The sequence below is a fragment of the Brienomyrus brachyistius genome, unplaced genomic scaffold (genome assembly GCF_023856365.1).
Source record: "Brienomyrus brachyistius isolate T26 unplaced genomic scaffold, BBRACH_0.4 scaffold27, whole genome shotgun sequence".
Classification (NCBI taxonomy): Eukaryota; Metazoa; Chordata; class Actinopteri; order Osteoglossiformes; family Mormyridae; genus Brienomyrus; species Brienomyrus brachyistius.
Window position 1 is genome coordinate 5,096,415 of NW_026042306.1, and position 21,132 is coordinate 5,117,546.

General features: G+C 43.4%; 3 protein-coding genes across 10 annotated transcripts in view; 1 reads left to right on the plus strand and 2 right to left on the minus strand.

Annotated features, from left to right (window-relative positions):
• The window catches only part of LOC125721037 (odorant receptor 131-2-like), a 69,113-nt gene extending 51,128 nt beyond the window's left edge, over nt 1-17,985 (minus strand). The window contains exons 1-2 of one of the 6 annotated variants that reach the window (XM_048996971.1): nt 13,249-13,265; nt 7,398-8,391 (exon numbers count right to left, since the gene is read on the minus strand). In XM_048996971.1, the coding sequence (XP_048852928.1) occupies nt 7,438-8,382 (945 nt within the window). In that variant the 5' untranslated portion in view covers nt 8,383-8,391; nt 13,249-13,265 and the 3' untranslated portion in view covers nt 7,398-7,437. Of the gene's footprint in view, nt 1-5; nt 36-7,397; nt 8,392-8,542; nt 8,573-13,248; nt 13,279-17,955 lie in introns of those variants that run through there. The other 5 variants (XM_048996970.1, XM_048996969.1, XM_048996968.1 and 2 more) reach the window with 5 other exon arrangements.
• LOC125721033 (kelch-like protein 10) overlaps nt 1-21,132 on the minus strand; it is a 125,469-nt gene that overhangs the window by 59,888 nt on the left and 44,449 nt on the right. The gene's annotated exons all lie outside the window — the stretch shown is intronic.
• Nucleotides 1-21,132, plus strand: part of LOC125721044 (odorant receptor 131-2-like) — a 65,040-nt gene that overhangs the window by 36,541 nt on the left and 7,367 nt on the right. The gene's annotated exons all lie outside the window — the stretch shown is intronic.

Here is a 21,132-nt window from a genome sequence, read left to right on the forward strand (position 1 = left end):
TTTACCTGCCTCTGTTGAGTACTTGACTCAAACACTTCTGGAGTAGCATGTGCTCTAGTTTATAAAGAATCCAATGACACATGACATCACATGCACTCTGTAGGTGTGTCCAGCATAGTAGGCCCCTGGGGTGAGGTGTGATGGGCATGCATATCTCTGTTGGGAATGTTACTATTAGTAGATTAAAAAGCCATTTCAAGTAAGGATGAAGGGTTTTATATAGGAGAAACTCTCTTTTTTTGTCTTATATCTGTATGTCTTTATATATCTTATATCTTTTTTTTGTATTTTATTATCTGCAGTTTAAAGAAGACGATTTCTCACATTCACTGTCATTGTTATTTACTAAAAAGAAAGATGAAGCAATATAGGGAATTATTCAGTGATTGTAAGGGAATATTGCATGTGTTACATCATGTTTGTTTTTTGTTTCTTTAATTTTTTTGATGCAGTCCTCACCTTTGAGTCACTCTATCGTTACTGTTACTGACTCTACCTTATTAATTCTATGCAAACGTTCCACTGCCATCTGTGATACAGCGCAGTGGTACCTTGGAATATGAACTTAATTTGTTCTGGATGGTTGGTTGAGTTGTGATTTGATTGAGATCCAAGTCGAATTTCCCCATAACAAATAATGTAGATGGATTTATTCTGTTCCAGACCCAAATGATTGCCTATTTAAACCTAACTACCTACCTAATCAATGATAAAATCATTACCAAAGCAAATACACATGAAACGCACATAGGAAAGCAATAATCATGAAATAAGTGACAATTTATGAGCACGTCAGCTCTGTTGAGGTGAGCTGATTGGCGTACTGCAGGTGGCAGGTGGAGAGGAAGAGAAAAGGAGGGATTATTGCTTGGAAGGGGAGACGCGTCTCCATCCGTACAAATTTTAGCATGACTGTTTTGTTTTGTCTTGTTCCGAGTTTCTGGTCAAGCTGCAACAGACAAGTTCCAAGATTTCAGTCGAGGTGCAAATCGGAAGAAATCTGAAAGACCTGCTTGACGTCCGAGTTGGTCGAGATAAGAGCCGTTCCAGTTCCAAGCTTCTACTGTATATTGTAACAAAATTGTGATTACGTTTTCAGTCCTGCTCCATACCAGAAATGGTAAAGGCCTGAGACCAGCCTCTCTGTGGACATTTTTGATTCATTAACCTTTGTGCCTCCATACAGACACAACGAGCCTATAAGACAAATGTTTCACACAGGTCTACTTATACATTTTCCTGTTTATGTCTCAATAAAATATTGTGGAAGCTGAGGTCCACTTGTCCGCTATTGTGAGCACTGTCAACCATCCGCTTCCTTTCCCTTTACATGCTGCAGGATTCATCATGTAACTTTGCACAGCTAATCCGCTTAACTCCACTCACCTTCTGGTAGGAGCCCAGCTGACACTAGAGGTCACTGCAGAGCAACAAAGTTAATCCCACTCAAGCCTAATGATCGTAAAAATAATAACAATGGTTTTGTTTATATTTTTTTCTGTCTGGGGTTATGTAGCAGTGTCCTTTTAGGAAACTGCAGTTTAATTAAGGTTTAGCTACTCTGGTCATTGTTTAATTGGTTAACAGGCTATAGCATTGCATATGTAGGTATTGGAGTGTATGTGATTTTTTGATTAGGTCAGACTAAGGCTGCAATCAGGCCTGTTGTTCAGAAGGCCTCAGCACTGACTAGGCCCAGGCAGAGAGCTGTGGGGTGCTGCACTGTCACAAGGCAGCTCATCTCCACAGGGAAGCCCTGTTTGCTCAGCAGCAGAACAAACAAGCCGTCTATCACAGGACTGACATTAATAATTGATGAGTGTTAATGGCAGCACAGGGGAGAGGTGTGGAGGCAGGACCAGCTCAGGCTCCCACATGATGGAGGTCCTTCCCCAGAGCAGGGAGCATGTTTAGCCTCTGTAATCATCACGCACTCGACAGCTCAGCAGGGAAATTCTGCTGTTAATCAGAGGCATGTTTGATACTAATAATTGTCTTGTGGTAATCTGTGTATCTTCCAACCGCTAAGTCAGTAGAGGGTCCTTGGGGGCATGGCAGGGGATCACCCTGGACAGAAAGACAGTCCATTACAGGTCACAACACACACAGAGTCATACACACATTGGGCAACATAAAGACACAAATTCAACTAACCACTTTTTGGACTGTTTGAGAGACCCCCCCACTCAGAGAGGATGTGCAAACTCCACGGAAATAGAGAAGTGATACAGGAGCCAACCTTGGTGCTATAAGCTGTGCTGGCCCTATGACTATTACTTAATGATATATTTATTATCGTTTATAATCAAAACAACAAACATATTAGAAGTATGGCTGCTTGGAACATCATTTGGCGTCTCATTCACTGCTATACCCGATTCTACTTAATTGATTTGTTTGTTTGTGCAGCACTGATGTCTTAACGCAAACTGAGGCAAGTAAACATGATTTGATATAGCAGAGAAACTTCCAACAGTGATTCCTGTTCTCCAATTACAGTTCGCTGAGGGGGTGGAGTTATTGTGAACTGGATACAGCTTAGACTAGCTGGAAAAACACAGCACTGACTGGAAAGAGAGGCATGTGACTGGAAGTGCCAACCAGCCACTTGCTTCACTGGCAGGAGGATAATATGCCAATCGATAACACAACACTCGCTAATTAGCCTGGGAGCCCCCTCCCCTCCCCCTGCCGGTACTTACAGTATGTTTCGTGGTTCAGCATTTTGTATTATTGGAAAAAAGTGTTTGTATTACCACTAAATACTGTCTTAGCAAACGTGAATAAAAGTTAGGGAAATGAGACCCAGATATCTCAGACACCAGCATTGTGTTTGTTATTATTTTATTGTCTATTGAAAATGCACTTATTTAAGCACAACAGCAAGCAAGTAAACACAAGAAGTTACACAGGTGCAGACAACAGGAAAGGTGCATTAGATTTGGAAAATAAGGCAAAGACATGGTACAGGGCTGTGCTGTTTTTGTAGGGAAAAAATGATGTAGTGATTAATTACGGGGCGGCATAGTGGTGCAGTGGTTAGCACTGTTGCCTCACACCTCTGGGACCCGGGTTCAAGTCTCCGCCTGGGTCACATGTGTGTGGAGTTTGCATGTTCTCCCCATGTCGTCGTGGGGTTTCCTCCGGGTACTCCGGTTTCCCCCCACAGTCCAAAGACATGCTGAGGCTAATTGGACTTGCTAAATTCCCCATCGGTGTGTATGTCTGAATGAATGGTGTGTGAGTGAGCCCTGCGATGGGCTGGCCCCTGCCTCGTGCCCATTGCTTCCGGGATAGGCTCCGGACCCCCCATGACCCAGTAGGGTAAGCGGTTTGGAAAATGAATGGATGGATGATTAATTACTGGATCTAAAGACCCGGGAAGAAGACAAACACACTCAAGCAGAAACATAGGGAATAAAGACCTGGCAAAGTTAATCACGATCAGAGACCTTTCCCACCCACCCCCCCCGGCCCTGAGAGATTTCGCCTTGCCTACTCCCCACAGCACTGGAACTATAATTTTATAATGATAAATTCATATAAATCTCTTTAAAATGTCTTTATGACTTTTTCCTTACATTTTGAAATATCTTGATATACTATGTTAATGTTTTGTGCTTGGTTTGATCCTCCAGCGTCTGCAGCGGAGGTAGCAGAGGAAGAGGGGGCGAACTCCTTCGTCCCTCAGTCCATAGATGAGGGGGCTCAGGCAGCGGGGCAGGAGGACGAGGAGAAAGAACGTCAGGTAGCGCAGGTGGATAAAGAGGGCTGAGCTGATTGTAGACAGGGCTCTCTCGATGCTGCTGTACACTAAGGAGGAGAGGCAGAGGACCAACTGGACCAGGTGAAGGAGAACTGTCCTGCTGGCCTTTTTGGCCTTGACGGACCGGGCTGCCATCATGATGCCTGTGTAGGTGCTGGTGACGGTGATCCCCACGGCAACAAAAAAGACACCGTTGAAGCTCTGGAACACATCAAACTGCCACTTGGCCAGAAAGAGGCGCTCCTGTGAGCAGTAAATAGTTTTGGTTAGGAAATAGGCATCTGTGGCTGCCAAAAATATCATATTAATTACATAGTTCACAGAGCCTAGGAACCAGACCACTGCAATGGCAACATTGGTTCTCCCGGGGGTGGCGATGTCAGTGTGTCGGAGTGGGAAACAAATGGCCACATAGCGTTCCAGACACATGACAGCCAACGTCAGGGGGGAGATGCGGAAAGTTGTCCCGCTTACAAGGACGATCGTGGAGCAGAGGACCTTGATGAGGTTGATGTTAGCCATGCTACACGAGTAGAGCAATGTGGTGAATCCCAGATGGATGGAGTCACTGAGGAGCATTTGGCTGAATAGAATATAGCGGGAAGTCTCACGGAAGCTGGGTTTACTCCACATGGCAACGAACATGATGAGGTTCAGGGAGATGAAGAATAGGGCAGTGGACAGCACGAGAAATGATTTTATTGTTGTCATGAAGTCTATTGTCCCTGTTATGGACTGGTAGTACAGGAAGCTGAGCTCCAGAGAGGAACCATTCTGGTCAGCCATTGGTTAACTCTGAAATGAAAAGAGCAGAAATATACATTAAAACACAAATTGTCATTCACAGTTAGAAACACCTACATATCTTTCTCAGAAGAAAAGAAGGACCTCTATTTAACTGAAATGAAAAACAAACACAATGAAAAATATATGCGATGTTTTTTTACCTGCCTCTGTTAAGCATTTGCCTCAAACACGTCTAGAGTGGCATGTGCTCTAGTTTATAACAAATCAAACGACACATGACATCACATGGACTCTGTAGGTGTGTCCAGCATAATTGGCCTCTTGGGTGAAACAGGATGGGCATGCATATCTCTGCCTGAAGAGTAACTATTAATTTATTATGAAGCCATTTCAAGCAATGAGTAGGGATTCTATTTAGCTCATTCAAGCTGTAGTTCAATGAAAAAGATCATTAGGTATCTCACATTCACTGTGGTCGCTGCAAAGGTGGTTAGTGTGCAGTAATGTAGGACAATGACCAGTGTTGACTGGTGCTATTGTGGTACACATATGCATTACGTAACGTTCAGTTCACTCTGCAAGTACAAGTTAATAAAGTAATATACCTGTATTATTTGAAAAAGTTGGAACCTAAATTCCAAAGTAGATGGTCAACATGGGAAAAATGTTGTATGTTGTGATAATTGTTTTTTTACTTGTGCCTTTGTTCTTAGTTAGCCTTACTTGATCTAGTCTTGTTGTCATGTTCTGTAGTCATGTTATCTACCCTTGTTTCTAGTCTGCTCAGGCCCCTGTGATTCCTGTGCTGGTGGCTTTTGTGATGAAATATTCACTCTGGCTCTGTATCAGAAATGTTAAACGCCAGAGGTCACCCACAGCTGGACTATTTTTATTGATTAACCTATGTGTCACCATACAGGTGTGTAGTTTAGAAGTGTGTTGTGTGTAGTTCTATTTATATATTTTTCTATTTATCTCTCAGTAAATATTGCAAGAAGCTGAGGTCCACTTGTCCTCTGTTGTGAGCACTGTCGGCCATCGTTTCCCTGCAGTATTCATCATGTAACTTTACACAGGTAATGTGCTAAAATTCACTCACCTCCCTGTAGGAATCCAGCTGACACTGGAGGTCACTACAGAACAACAAGGTTAAACCCGGTCAAGCTTAATGATTTTAAAAATAATTACAGTGATTTTGTGTGTCTTGTTTCTGTCTGTGCTTATGAAGCAGTGTACTTTTAGTAAACTGCAGTTTAATATTCATAAAACACAGATTAACTTATTACAAAATCACAGCAACTGTAAATGGACTGAATGTTTAATTATTCTGGTCACTGTTTAACTGTCCAACAAGCTGCAGCATTGCATATGTAGGTATTGGAGTGTATGTGATGTTTTGCTTAGGTCAGACTAAGGGTGCAATCAGGCCTGTTGGTCAGAAGGCCTCAGCACTGACTAGGCCCAGGCTGAGATCTGTGGGGTCCGGCACTGTCACAAGGTAGCTCATCTCCACAGGGAAGCCCTGTTTGCTCAGCAGCAGAACAAACAAGCCGTCCATCACAGGACTGACATTAATAATTGATGAGTGTTAATGGCAGCACAGGAGAGAGGTGTGGAGGCAGGACCAGCTCAGGCTCCCACATGATGGAGGTCCTTCCCCAGAGCAGGGAGCACGTTCAGCCTCTGTAATCATCACGCACTCGACAGCTCAGCAGGGAAATTCTGTTGTCAATCGGAGGCATGTTAATAATTGGTATTAGTAATCGTCTTGTGATAATCCATCTATCTTCCAACTGCTAAGTGAGGACAGGGTTGTGGGGTGGGGTGGGCGCAAGGTAGGTGGTCTTAGAGGAATGTTTTATGAGGAGAGGTTAGCTGAGCTGAATCTGTTTAGCCTCGAGCAAAGGAGACTAAGGGGGGATATGATCCAGGTATATAAGATTCTAACAGGTCTGGATGCTATTCAGTCAAATAGCTATTTCAATATCAGTTGAAATGCTAGAACTCCTGGCCATAAGTGGAAATTAGCGGGAGAACATTTTAAAACGAATTTGAGGAAGCACTTCCTTACACAGCATGTAGTTAATGAAGTAGTTAATGAAGAGTATGGAATAGTCTTCCTGCTAGTGTAATGCAAGCTAAAACCCTGGGTTCCTTTAAATCAGAGCTAGATAAGATTTTAACAACTCTGAGCTATTAGCTAAGTTCTCCCCAAACGAGCTTGATGGGCTGAATGGCCTCCTCTCATTTGTAAATTTCTTATATTCTTATATATGGAAAGACACAGCTAGTACATAATATACCAATCGATAAAACAACATTGGCTAACTAACCTGGGAGCCCCCTCCCCCTGCCGGTAGTTACAGTATGTTTTGTGGTTCAGCATTTCGTATTATTGGAAGAAAGAGTTTCTATTGCCACTAAATACTGTTTTAGCAAACACCAGTTACAGTTGGGGAAATGAGACCCTGACAATTCAGACATTAGCGTATTGTTTGTTGTTATTTTTTTTGCCTTCAAAATGCACATAATCAAGCACGACAGCAAGCAAGTAAACACAAACAATTACACAGATACAGACAACAGGAAAGGTGCATTAGATTTGGAAAATAAGGCAAAGACATGGTACAGGGCTGTGCTGTTTTTGTAGGGAAAAAATTACGTAGTGATTAATTACTGGATCTAAAGACATGGGAAGAAGAAAACAAACACACTCAAGGAGAAACACAGCAAACAAAGACCTGGCAAAGTTAATCACGATCAGAGACCTATCCCACTACTCTGCCCCCCGCCCTGAGAGATTTCGCCTTGCCTACTCCCCACAGCACTGGAACTATAATTTTATAATGATAAATTCATATAAATCTCTTTAAAATGTCTTTATGACTTTTTCCTTACATTTTGAAATATCTTGATATACTATGTTAATGTTTTGTGCTTGGTTTGATCCTCCAGCGACTGCAGCGGAGGTAACAGAGGAAGAGGGGACGAACTCCTTCGTCCCTCAGTCCATAGATGAGGGGGCTCAGGCAGCGGGGTAGGAGGACGAGGAGAAAGAAGTTCAGGTAGCGCAGGTGGATAAAGAGGGCTGAGCTGATTGTAGACAGGGCTCTCTCGATGCTGCTGAACAGGAAGGAGGAGAGGCAGAGGCCCAACTGGACCAGGTGAAGGAGAACCGTCCTGCTGGCCTTTTTGGCCTTGATTGACTGGGCTGCCATCATGATGCCTGTGTAGGTGCTGATGACGGTAATCCCCACGGTAACAAAAAAGACACCGTTAAAGCTCTGGAACACATCAAACTGCCATTTGGCCAGAAAGAGGCGCTCCTGTGTGCAGTAAATAGTTTTGGTTAGGAAATAGGTATCTGTGGCTGCCAAAAATATTATATTAATTACATAGTTCACAGAGCCTAGGAACCAGACCACTGCAATGGCAATATTGGTTCTCCTGGGGGTGGCGATGTCAGTGTGTCGGAGTGGGAAACAAATGGCCACATAGCGTTCCAGACACATGACAGCCAACGTCAGGGGGGAGATGCGGAAAGTTGTCCCGCTTACAAGGACGATCATGGAGCAGAGCACCTTGATGAGGTTGATGTTAGCCATGCTACATGAGTAGAGCAATGTGGTGAATCCCAAATGGATGGAGTCACTGAGGAGCATTTGGCTGAATAGAAGATAGCGGGAAGTCTCACGGAAGCTGGGTTTACTCCACATGGCAACGAACATGATGAGGTTCAGGGAGATGAAGAATAGGGCAGTGGACAGCACGAGAAATGATTTTATTGTTGTCATGAAGTCTATTGTCCCTGTCATGGACTGGTAGTACAGGAAGTTGAGCTCCAGAGAGGAACCATTCTGGCCAGCCATTGGTCAACTCTGAAACGAAAAGAGCTGAAATGTACATTAAATGTACATTAAAACACAAATTGTTGTCAGTAAGCAAAACCAACATATATTTCTCCCAAGAAGGCCCCTATTTAAATGAAATGAAAGAGAGACACAATAAAAGATATATTTGTTTCTTTACCTGCCTCTGTTGAGTACTTGACTCAAACACTTCTGGAGTAGCATGTGCTCTAGTTTATAAAGAATCCAATGACACATGACATCACATGCACTCTGTAGGTGTGTCCAGCATAGTAGGCCCCTGGGGTGAGGTGTGATGGGCATGCATATCTCTGTTGGGAATGTTACTATTAGTAGATTAAAAAGCCATTTCAAGTAAGGATGAAGGGTTTTATATAGGAGAAACTCTCTTTTTTTGTCTTATATCTGTATGTCTTTATATATCTTATATCTTTTTTTTGTATTTTATTATCTGCAGTTTAAAGAAGACGATTTCTCACATTCACTGTCATTGTTATTTACTAAAAAGAAAGATGAAGCAATATAGGGAATTATTCAGTGATTGTAAGGGAATATTGCATGTGTTACATCATGTTTGTTTTTTGTTTCTTTAATTTTTTTGATGCAGTCCTCACCTTTGAGTCACTCTATCGTTACTGTTACTGACTCTACCTTATTAATTCTATGCAAACGTTCCACTGCCATCTGTGATACAGCGCAGTGGTACCTTGGAATATGAACTTAATTTGTTCTGGATGGTTGGTTGAGTTGTGATTTGATTGAGATCCAAGTCGAATTTCCCCATAACAAATAATGTAGATGGATTTATTCTGTTCCAGACCCAAATGATTGCCTATTTAAACCTAACTACCTACCTAATCAATGATAAAATCATTACCAAAGCAAATACACATGAAACGCACATAGGAAAGCAATAATCATGAAATAAGTGACAATTTATGAGCACGTCAGCTCTGTTGAGGTGAGCTGATTGGCGTACTGCAGGTGGCAGGTGGAGAGGAAGAGAAAAGGAGGGATTATTGCTTGGAAGGGGAGACGCGTCTCCATCCGTACAAATTTTAGCATGACTGTTTTGTTTTGTCTTGTTCCGAGTTTCTGGTCAAGCTGCAACAGACAAGTTCCAAGATTTCAGTCGAGGTGCAAATCGGAAGAAATCTGAAAGACCTGCTTGACGTCCGAGTTGGTCGAGATAAGAGCCGTTCCAGTTCCAAGCTTCTACTGTATATTGTAACAAAATTGTGATTACGTTTTCAGTCCTGCTCCATACCAGAAATGGTAAAGGCCTGAGACCAGCCTCTCTGTGGACATTTTTGATTCATTAACCTTTGTGCCTCCATACAGACACAACGAGCCTATAAGACAAATGTTTCACACAGGTCTACTTATACATTTTCCTGTTTATGTCTCAATAAAATATTGTGGAAGCTGAGGTCCACTTGTCCGCTATTGTGAGCACTGTCAACCATCCGCTTCCTTTCCCTTTACATGCTGCAGGATTCATCATGTAACTTTGCACAGCTAATCCGCTTAACTCCACTCACCTTCTGGTAGGAGCCCAGCTGACACTAGAGGTCACTGCAGAGCAACAAAGTTAATCCCACTCAAGCCTAATGATCGTAAAAATAATAACAATGGTTTTGTTTATATTTTTTTCTGTCTGGGGTTATGTAGCAGTGTCCTTTTAGGAAACTGCAGTTTAATTAAGGTTTAGCTACTCTGGTCATTGTTTAATTGGTTAACAGGCTATAGCATTGCATATGTAGGTATTGGAGTGTATGTGATTTTTTGATTAGGTCAGACTAAGGCTGCAATCAGGCCTGTTGTTCAGAAGGCCTCAGCACTGACTAGGCCCAGGCAGAGAGCTGTGGGGTGCTGCACTGTCACAAGGCAGCTCATCTCCACAGGGAAGCCCTGTTTGCTCAGCAGCAGAACAAACAAGCCGTCTATCACAGGACTGACATTAATAATTGATGAGTGTTAATGGCAGCACAGGGGAGAGGTGTGGAGGCAGGACCAGCTCAGGCTCCCACATGATGGAGGTCCTTCCCCAGAGCAGGGAGCATGTTTAGCCTCTGTAATCATCACGCACTCGACAGCTCAGCAGGGAAATTCTGCTGTTAATCAGAGGCATGTTTGATACTAATAATTGTCTTGTGGTAATCTGTGTATCTTCCAACCGCTAAGTCAGTAGAGGGTCCTTGGGGGCATGGCAGGGGATCACCCTGGACAGAAAGACAGTCCATTACAGGTCACAACACACACAGAGTCATACACACATTGGGCAACATAAAGACACAAATTCAACTAACCACTTTTTGGACTGTTTGAGAGACCCCCCCACTCAGAGAGGATGTGCAAACTCCACGGAAATAGAGAAGTGATACAGGAGCCAACCTTGGTGCTATAAGCTGTGCTGGCCCTATGACTATTACTTAATGATATATTTATTATCGTTTATAATCAAAACAACAAACATATTAGAAGTATGGCTGCTTGGAACATCATTTGGCGTCTCATTCACTGCTATACCCGATTCTACTTAATTGATTTGTTTGTTTGTGCAGCACTGATGTCTTAACGCAAACTGAGGCAAGTAAACATGATTTGATATAGCAGAGAAACTTCCAACAGTGATTCCTGTTCTCCAATTACAGTTCGCTGAGGGGGTGGAGTTATTGTGAACTGGATACAGCTTAGACTAGCTGGAAAAACACAGCACTGACTGGAAAGAGAGGCATGTGACTGGAAGTGCCAACCAGCCACTTGCTTCACTGGCAGGAGGATAATATGCCAATCGATAACACAACACTCGCTAATTAGCCTGGGAGCCCCCTCCCCTCCCCCTGCCGGTACTTACAGTATGTTTCGTGGTTCAGCATTTTGTATTATTGGAAAAAAGTGTTTGTATTACCACTAAATACTGTCTTAGCAAACGTGAATAAAAGTTAGGGAAATGAGACCCAGATATCTCAGACACCAGCATTGTGTTTGTTATTATTTTATTGTCTATTGAAAATGCACTTATTTAAGCACAACAGCAAGCAAGTAAACACAAGAAGTTACACAGGTGCAGACAACAGGAAAGGTGCATTAGATTTGGAAAATAAGGCAAAGACATGGTACAGGGCTGTGCTGTTTTTGTAGGGAAAAAATGATGTAGTGATTAATTACGGGGCGGCATAGTGGTGCAGTGGTTAGCACTGTTGCCTCACACCTCTGGGACCCGGGTTCAAGTCTCCGCCTGGGTCACATGTGTGTGGAGTTTGCATGTTCTCCCCATGTCGTCGTGGGGTTTCCTCCGGGTACTCCGGTTTCCCCCCACAGTCCAAAGACATGCTGAGGCTAATTGGACTTGCTAAATTCCCCATCGGTGTGTATGTCTGAATGAATGGTGTGTGAGTGAGCCCTGCGATGGGCTGGCCCCTGCCTCGTGCCCATTGCTTCCGGGATAGGCTCCGGACCCCCCATGACCCAGTAGGGTAAGCGGTTTGGAAAATGAATGGATGGATGATTAATTACTGGATCTAAAGACCCGGGAAGAAGACAAACACACTCAAGCAGAAACATAGGGAATAAAGACCTGGCAAAGTTAATCACGATCAGAGACCTTTCCCACCCACCCCCCCCGGCCCTGAGAGATTTCGCCTTGCCTACTCCCCACAGCACTGGAACTATAATTTTATAATGATAAATTCATATAAATCTCTTTAAAATGTCTTTATGACTTTTTCCTTACATTTTGAAATATCTTGATATACTATGTTAATGTTTTGTGCTTGGTTTGATCCTCCAGCGTCTGCAGCGGAGGTAGCAGAGGAAGAGGGGGCGAACTCCTTCGTCCCTCAGTCCATAGATGAGGGGGCTCAGGCAGCGGGGCAGGAGGACGAGGAGAAAGAACGTCAGGTAGCGCAGGTGGATAAAGAGGGCTGAGCTGATTGTAGACAGGGCTCTCTCGATGCTGCTGTACACTAAGGAGGAGAGGCAGAGGACCAACTGGACCAGGTGAAGGAGAACTGTCCTGCTGGCCTTTTTGGCCTTGACGGACCGGGCTGCCATCATGATGCCTGTGTAGGTGCTGGTGACGGTGATCCCCACGGCAACAAAAAAGACACCGTTGAAGCTCTGGAACACATCAAACTGCCACTTGGCCAGAAAGAGGCGCTCCTGTGTGCAGTAAATAGTTTTGGTTAGGAAATAGGCATCTGTGGCTGCCAAAAATATCATATTAATTACATAGTTCACAGAGCCTAGGAACCAGACCACTGCAATGGCAACATTGGTTCTCCCGGGGGTGGCGATGTCAGTGTGTCGGAGTGGGAAACAAATGGCCACATAGCGTTCCAGACACATGACAGCCAACGTCAGGGGGGAGATGCGGAAAGTTGTCCCGCTTACAAGGACGATCGTGGAGCAGAGGACCTTGATGAGGTTGATGTTAGCCATGCTACACGAGTAGAGCAATGTGGTGAATCCCAGATGGATGGAGTCACTGAGGAGCATTTGGCTGAATAGAAGATAGCGGGAAGTCTCACGGAAGCTGGGTTTACTCCACATGGCAACGAACATGATGAGGTTCAGGGAGATGAAGAATAGGGCAGTGGACAGCACGAGAAATGATTTTATTGTTGTCATGAAGTCTATTGTCCCTGTTATGGACTGGTAGTACAGGAAGCTGAGCTCCAGAGAGGAACCATTCTGGTCAGCATTGGTTAACTCTGAAATGAAAAGAGCTGAAATGTACATTAAATGTACATTAAAACACAAATTGTTGTCAGTAAGCAAAACCAACATATATTTCTCCCAAGAAGGCCCCTATTTAAATGAAATGAAAGAGAGACACAATAAAAGATATATTTGTTTCTTTACCTGCCTCTGTTGAGTACTTGACTCAAACACTTCTGGAGTAGCATGTGCTCTAGTTTATAAAGAATCCAATGACACATGACATCACATGCACTCTGTAGGTGTGTCCAGCATAGTAGGCCCCTGGGGTGAGGTGTGATGGGCATGCATATCTCTGTTGGGAATGTTACTATTAGTAGATTAAAAAGCCATTTCAAGTAAGGATGAAGGGTTTTATATAGGAGAAACTCTCTTTTTTTGTCTTATATCTGTATGTCTTTATATATCTTATATCTTTTTTTTGTATTTTATTATCTGCAGTTTAAAGAAGACGATTTCTCACATTCACTGTCATTGTTATTTACTAAAAAGAAAGATGAAGCAATATAGGGAATTATTCAGTGATTGTAAGGGAATATTGCATGTGTTACATCATGTTTGTTTTTTTGTTTCTTTTATTTTTTTGATGCAGTCCTCACCTTTGAGTCACTCTATCGTTACTGTTACTGACTCTACCTTATTAATTCTATGCAAACGTTCCACTGCCATCTGTGATACAGCGCAGTGGTACCTTGGAATATGAACTTAATTTGTTCTGGATGGTTGGTTGAGTTGTGATTTGATTGAGATCCAAGTCGAATTTCCCCATAACAAATAATGTAGATGGATTTATTCTGTTCCAGACCCAAATGATTGCCTATTTAAACCTAACTACCTACCTAATCAATGATAAAATCATTACCAAAGCAAATACACATGAAACGCACATAGGAAAGCAATAATCATGAAATAAGTGACAATTTATGAGCACGTCAGCTCTGTTGAGGTGAGCTGATTGGCGTACTGCAGGTGGCAGGTGGAGAGGAAGAGAAAAGGAGGGATTATTGCTTGGAAGGGGAGACGCGTCTCCATCCGTACAAATTTTAGCATGACTGTTTTGTTTTGTCTTGTTCCGAGTTTCTGGTCAAGCTGCAACAGACAAGTTCCAAGATTTCAGTCGAGGTGCAAATCGGAAGAAATCTGAAAGACCTGCTTGACGTCCGAGTTGGTCGAGATAAGAGCCGTTCCAGTTCCAAGCTTCTACTGTATATTGTAACAAAATTGTGATTACGTTTTCAGTCCTGCTCCATACCAGAAATGGTAAAGGCCTGAGACCAGCCTCTCTGTGGACATTTTTGATTCATTAACCTTTGTGCCTCCATACAGACACAACGAGCCTATAAGACAAATGTTTCACACAGGTCTACTTATACATTTTCCTGTTTATGTCTCAATAAAATATTGTGGAAGCTGAGGTCCACTTGTCCGCTATTGTGAGCACTGTCAACCATCCGCTTCCTTTCCCTTTACATGCTGCAGGATTCATCATGTAACTTTGCACAGCTAATCCGCTTAACTCCACTCACCTTCTGGTAGGAGCCCAGCTGACACTAGAGGTCACTGCAGAGCAACAAAGTTAATCCCACTCAAGCCTAATGATCGTAAAAATAATAACAATGGTTTTGTTTATATTTTTTTCTGTCTGGGGTTATGTAGCAGTGTCCTTTTAGGAAACTGCAGTTTAATTAAGGTTTAGCTACTCTGGTCATTGTTTAATTGGTTAACAGGCTATAGCATTGCATATGTAGGTATTGGAGTGTATGTGATTTTTTGATTAGGTCAGACTAAGGCTGCAATCAGGCCTGTTGTTCAGAAGGCCTCAGCACTGACTAGGCCCAGGCAGAGAGCTGTGGGGTGCTGCACTGTCACAAGGCAGCTCATCTCCACAGGGAAGCCCTGTTTGCTCAGCAGCAGAACAAACAAGCCGTCTATCACAGGACTGACATTAATAATTGATGAGTGTTAATGGCAGCACAGGGGAGAGGTGTGGAGGCAGGACCAGCTCAGGCTCCCACATGATGGAGGTCCTTCCCCAGAGCAGGGAGCATGTTTAGCCTCTGTAATCATCACGCACTCGACAGCTCAGCAGGGAAATTCTGCTGTTAATCAGAGGCATGTTTGATACTAATAATTGTCTTGTGGTAATCTGTGTATCTTCCAACCGCTAAGTCAGTAGAGGGTCCTTGGGGGCATGGCAGGGGATCACCCTGGACAGAAAGACAGTCCATTACAGGTCACAACACACACAGAGTCATACACACATTGGGCAACATAAAGACACAAATTCAACTAACCACTTTTTGGACTGTTTGAGAGACCCCCCCACTCAGAGAGGATGTGCAAACTCCACGGAAATAGAGAAGTGATACAGGAGCCAACCTTGGTGCTATAAGCTGTGCTGGCCCTATGACTATTACTTAATGATATATTTATTATCGTTTATAATCAAAACAACAAACATATTAGAAGTATGGCTGCTTGGAACATCATTTGGCGTCTCATTCACTGCTATACCCGATTCTACTTAATTGATTTGTTTGTTTGTGCAGCACTGATGTCTTAACGCAAACTGAGGCAAGTAAACATGATTTGATATAGCAGAGAAACTTCCAACAGTGATTCCTGTTCTCCAATTACAGTTCGCTGAGGGGGTGGAGTTATTGTGAACTGGATACAGCTTAGACTAGCTGGAAAAACACAGCACTGACTGGAAAGAGAGGCATGTGACTGGAAGTGCCAACCAGCCACTTGCTTCACTGGCAGGAGGATAATATGCCAATCGATAACACAACACTCGCTAATTAGCCTGGGAGCCCCCTCCCCTCCCCCTGCCGGTACTTACAGTATGTTTCGTGGTTCAGCATTTTGTATTATTGGAAAAAAGTGTTTGTATTACCACTAAATACTGTCTTAGCAAACGTGAATAAAAGTTAGGGAAATGAGACCCAGATATCTCAGACACCAGCATTGTGTTTGTTATTATTTTATTGTCTATTGAAAATGCACTTATTTAAGCACAACAGCAAGCAAGTAAACACAAGAAGTTACACAGGTGCAGACAACAGGAAAGGTGCATTAGATTTGGAAAATAAGGCAAAGACATGGTACAGGGCTGTGCTGTTTTTGTAGGGAAAAAATGATGTAGTGATTAATTACGGGGCGGCATAGTGGTGCAGTGGTTAGCACTGTTGCCTCACACCTCTGGGACCCGGGTTCAAGTCTCCGCCTGGGTCACATGTGTGTGGAGTTTGCATGTTCTCCCCATGTCGTCGTGGGGTTTCCTCCGGGTACTCCGGTTTCCCCCCACAGTCCAAAGACATGCTGAGGCTAATTGGACTTGCTAAATTCCCCATCGGTGTGTATGTCTGAATGAATGGTGTGTGAGTGAGCCCTGCGATGGGCTGGCCCCTGCCTCGTGCCCATTGCTTCCGGGATAGGCTCCGGACCCCCCATGACCCAGTAGGGTAAGCGGTTTGGAAAATGAATGGATGGATGATTAATTACTGGATCTAAAGACCCGGGAAGAAGACAAACACACTCAAGCAGAAACATAGGGAATAAAGACCTGGCAAAGTTAATCACGATCAGAGACCTTTCCCACCCACCCCCCCCGGCCCTGAGAGATTTCGCCTTGCCTACTCCCCACAGCACTGGAACTATAATTTTATAATGATAAATTCATATAAATCTCTTTAAAATGTCTTTATGACTTTTTCCTTACATTTTGAAATATCTTGATATACTATGTTAATGTTTTGTGCTTGGTTTGATCCTCCAGCGTCTGCAGCGGAGGTAGCAGAGGAAGAGGGGGCGAACTCCTTCGTCCCTCAGTCCATAGATGAGGGGGCTCAGGCAGCGGGGCAGGAGGACGAGGAGAAAGAACGTCAGGTAGCGCAGGTGGATAAAGAGGGCTGAGCTGATTGTAGACAGGGCTCTCTCGATGCTGCTGTACACTAAGGAGGAGAGGCAGAGGACCAACTGGACCAGGTGAAGGAGAACTGTCCTGCTGGCCTTTTTGGCCTTGACGGACCGGGCTGCCATCATGATGCCTGTGTAGGTGCTGGTGACGGTGATCCCCACGGCAACAAAAAAGACACCGTTGAAGCTCTGGAACACATCAAACTGCCACTTGGCCAGAAAGAGGCGCTCCTGTGAGCAGTAAATAGTTTTGGTTAGGAAATAGGCATCTGTGGCTGCCAAAAATATCATATTAATTACATAGTTCACAGAGCCTAGGAACCAGACCACTGCAATGGCAACATTGGTTCTCCCGGGGGTGGCGATGTCAGTGTGTCGGAGTGGGAAACAAATGGCCACATAGCGTTCCAGACACATGACAGCCAACGTCAGGGGGGAGATGCGGAAAGTTGTCCCGCTTACAAGGACGATCGTGGAGCAGAGGACCTTGATGAGGTTGATGTTAGCCATGCTACACGAGTAGAGCAATGTGGTGAATCCCAGATGGATGGAGTCACTGAGGAGCATTTGGCTGAATAGAATATAGCGGGAAGTCTCACGGAAGCTGGGTTTACTCCACATGGCAACGAACATGATGAGGTTCAGGGAGATGAAGAATAGGGCAGTGGACAGCACGAGAAATGATTTTATTGTTGTCATGAAGTCTATTGTCCCTGTTATGGACTGGTAGTACAGGAAGCTGAGCTCCAGAGAGGAACCATTCTGGTCAGCATTGGTTAACTCTGAAATGAAAAGAGCTGAAATGTACATTAAATGTACATTAAAACACAAATTGTTGTCAGTAAGCAAAACCAACATATATTTCTCCCAAGAAGGCCCCTATTTAAATGAAATGAAAGAGAGACACAATAAAAGATATATTTGTTTCTTTACCTGCCTCTGTTGAGTACTTGACTCAAACACTTCTGGAGTAGCATGTGCTCTAGTTTATAAAGAATCCAATGACACATGACATCACATGCACTCTGTAGGTGTGTCCAGCATAGTAGGCCCCTGGGGTGAGGTGTGATGGGCATGCATATCTCTGTTGGGAATGTTACTATTAGTAGATTAAAAAGCCATTTCAAGTAAGGATGAAGGGTTTTATATAGGAGAAACTCTCTTTTTTTGTCTTATATCTGTATGTCTTTATATATCTTATATCTTTTTTTTGTATTTTATTATCTGCAGTTTAAAGAAGACGATTTCTCACATTCACTGTCATTGTTATTTACTAAAAAGAAAGATGAAGCAATATAGGGAATTATTCAGTGATTGTAAGGGAATATTGCATGTGTTACATCATGTTTGTTTTTTGTTTCTTTTATTTTTTTGATGCAGTCCTCACCTTTGAGTCACTCTATCGTTACTGTTACTGACTCTACCTTATTAATTCTATGCAAACGTTCCACTGCCATCTGTGATACAGCGCAGTGGTACCTTGGAATATGAACTTAATTTGTTCTGGATGGTTGGTTGAGTTGTGATTTGATTGAGATCCAAGTCGAATTTCCCCATAACAAATAATGTAGATGGATTTATTCTGTTCCAGACCCAAATGATTGCCTATTTAAACCTAACTACCTACCTAATCAATGATAAAATCATTACCAAAGCAAATACACATGAAACGCACATAGGAAAGCAATAATCATGAAATAAGTGACAATTTATGAGCACGTCAGCTCTGTTGAGGTGAGCTGATTGGCGTACTGCAGGTGGCAGGTGGAGAGGAAGAGAAAAGGAGGGATTATTGCTTGGAAGGGGAGACGCGTCTCCATCCGTACAAATTTTAGCATGACTGTTTTGTTTTGTCTTGTTCCGAGTTTCTGGTCAAGCTGCAACAGACAAGTTCCAAGATTTCAGTCGAGGTGCAAATCGGAAGAAATCTGAAAGACCTGCTTGACGTCCGAGTTGGTCGAGATAAGAGCCGTTCCAGTTCCAAGCTTCTACTGTATATTGTAACAAAATTGTGATTACGTTTTCAGTCCTGCTCCATACCAGAAATGGTAAAGGCCTGAGACCAGCCTCTCTGTGGACATTTTTGATTCATTAACCTTTGTGCCTCCATACAGACACAACGAGCCTATAAGACAAATGTTTCACACAGGTCTACTTATACATTTTCCTGTTTATGTCTCAATAAAATATTGTGGAAGCTGAGGTCCACTTGTCCGCTATTGTGAGCACTGTCAACCATCCGCTTCCTTTCCCTTTACATGCTGCAGGATTCATCATGTAACTTTGCACAGCTAATCCGCTTAACTCCACTCACCTTCTGGTAGGAGCCCAGCTGACACTAGAGGTCACTGCAGAGCAACAAAGTTAATCCCACTCAAGCCTAATGATCGTAAAAATAATAACAATGGTTTTGTTTATATTTTTTTCTGTCTGGGGTTATGTAGCAGTGTCCTTTTAGGAAACTGCAGTTTAATTAAGGTTTAGCTACTCTGGTCATTGTTTAATTGGTTAACAGGCTATAGCATTGCATATGTAGGTATTGGAGTGTATGTGATTTTTTGATTAGGTCAGACTAAGGCTGCAATCAGGCCTGTTGTTCAGAAGGCCTCAGCACTGACTAGGCCCAGGCAGAGAGCTGTGGGGTGCTGCACTGTCACAAGGCAGCTCATCTCCACAGGGAAGCCCTGTTTGCTCAGCAGCAGAACAAACAAGCCGTCTATCACAGGACTGACATTAATAATTGATGAGTGTTAATGGCAGCACAGGGGAGAGGTGTGGAGGCAGGACCAGCTCAGGCTCCCACATGATGGAGGTCCTTCCCCAGAGCAGGGAGCATGTTTAGCCTCTGTAGTCATCACGCACTCGACAGCTCAGCAGGGAAATTCTGCTGTTAATCAGAGGCATGTTTGATACTAATAATTGTCTTGTGGTAATCTGTGTATCTTCCAACCGCTAAGTCAGTACAGGGTCCTGGGGGGCATGGCAGGGGATCACCCTGGACAGAAAGACAGTCCATTACAGGTCACAACACACACAGAGTCATACACACATTGGGCAACATGAAGACACAAATTCAACTAACCACTTTTTGGACTGTTTGAGAGACCCCCCCACTCAGAGAGGATGTGCAAACTCCACGGAAATAGAGAAGTGATACAGGAGCCAACCTTGGTGCTATAAGCTGTGCTGGCCCTATGACTATTACTTAATGATATATTTATTATCGTTTATAATCAAAACAACAAACATATTAGAAGTATGGCTGCTTGGAACATCATTTGGCGTCTCATTCACTGCTATACCCGATTCTACTTAATTGATTTGTTTGTTTGTGCAGCACTGATGTCTTAACGCAAACTGAGGCAAGTAAACATGATTTGATATAGCAGAGAAACTTCCAACAGTGATTCCTGTTCTCCAATTACAGTTCGCTGAGGGGGTGGAGTTATTGTGAACTGGATACAGCTTAGACTAGCTGGAAAAACACAGCACTGACTGGAAAGAGAGGCATGTGATTGGAAGTGCCAACCAGCCACTTGCTTCACTGGCAGGAGGATAATATGCCAATCGATAACACAACACTCGCTAATTAGCCTGGGAGCCCCCTCCCCTCCCCCTGCCGGTACTTACAGTATGTTTCGTGGTTCAGCATTTTGTATTATTGGAAAAAAGTGTTTGTATTACCACTAAATACTGTCTTAGCAAACGTGAATAAAAGTTAGGGAAATGAGACCCAGATATCTCAGACACCAGCATTGTGTTTGTTATTATTTTATTGTCTATTGAAAATGCACTTATTTAAGCACAACAGCAAGCCAGTAAACACAAGAAGTTACACAGGTGCAGACAACAGGAAAGGTGCATTAGATTTGGAAAATAAGGCAAAGACATGGTACAGGGCTGTGCTGTTTTTGTAGGGAAAAAATGATGTAGTGATTAATTACGGGGCGGCATAGTGGTGCAGTGGTTAGCACTGTTGCCTCACACCTCTGGGACCCGGGTTCAAGTCTCCGCCTGGGTCACATGTGTGTGGAGTTTGCATGTTCTCCCCATGTCGTCGTGGGGTTTCCTCCGGGTACTCCGGTTTCCCCTCACAGTCCAATGACATGC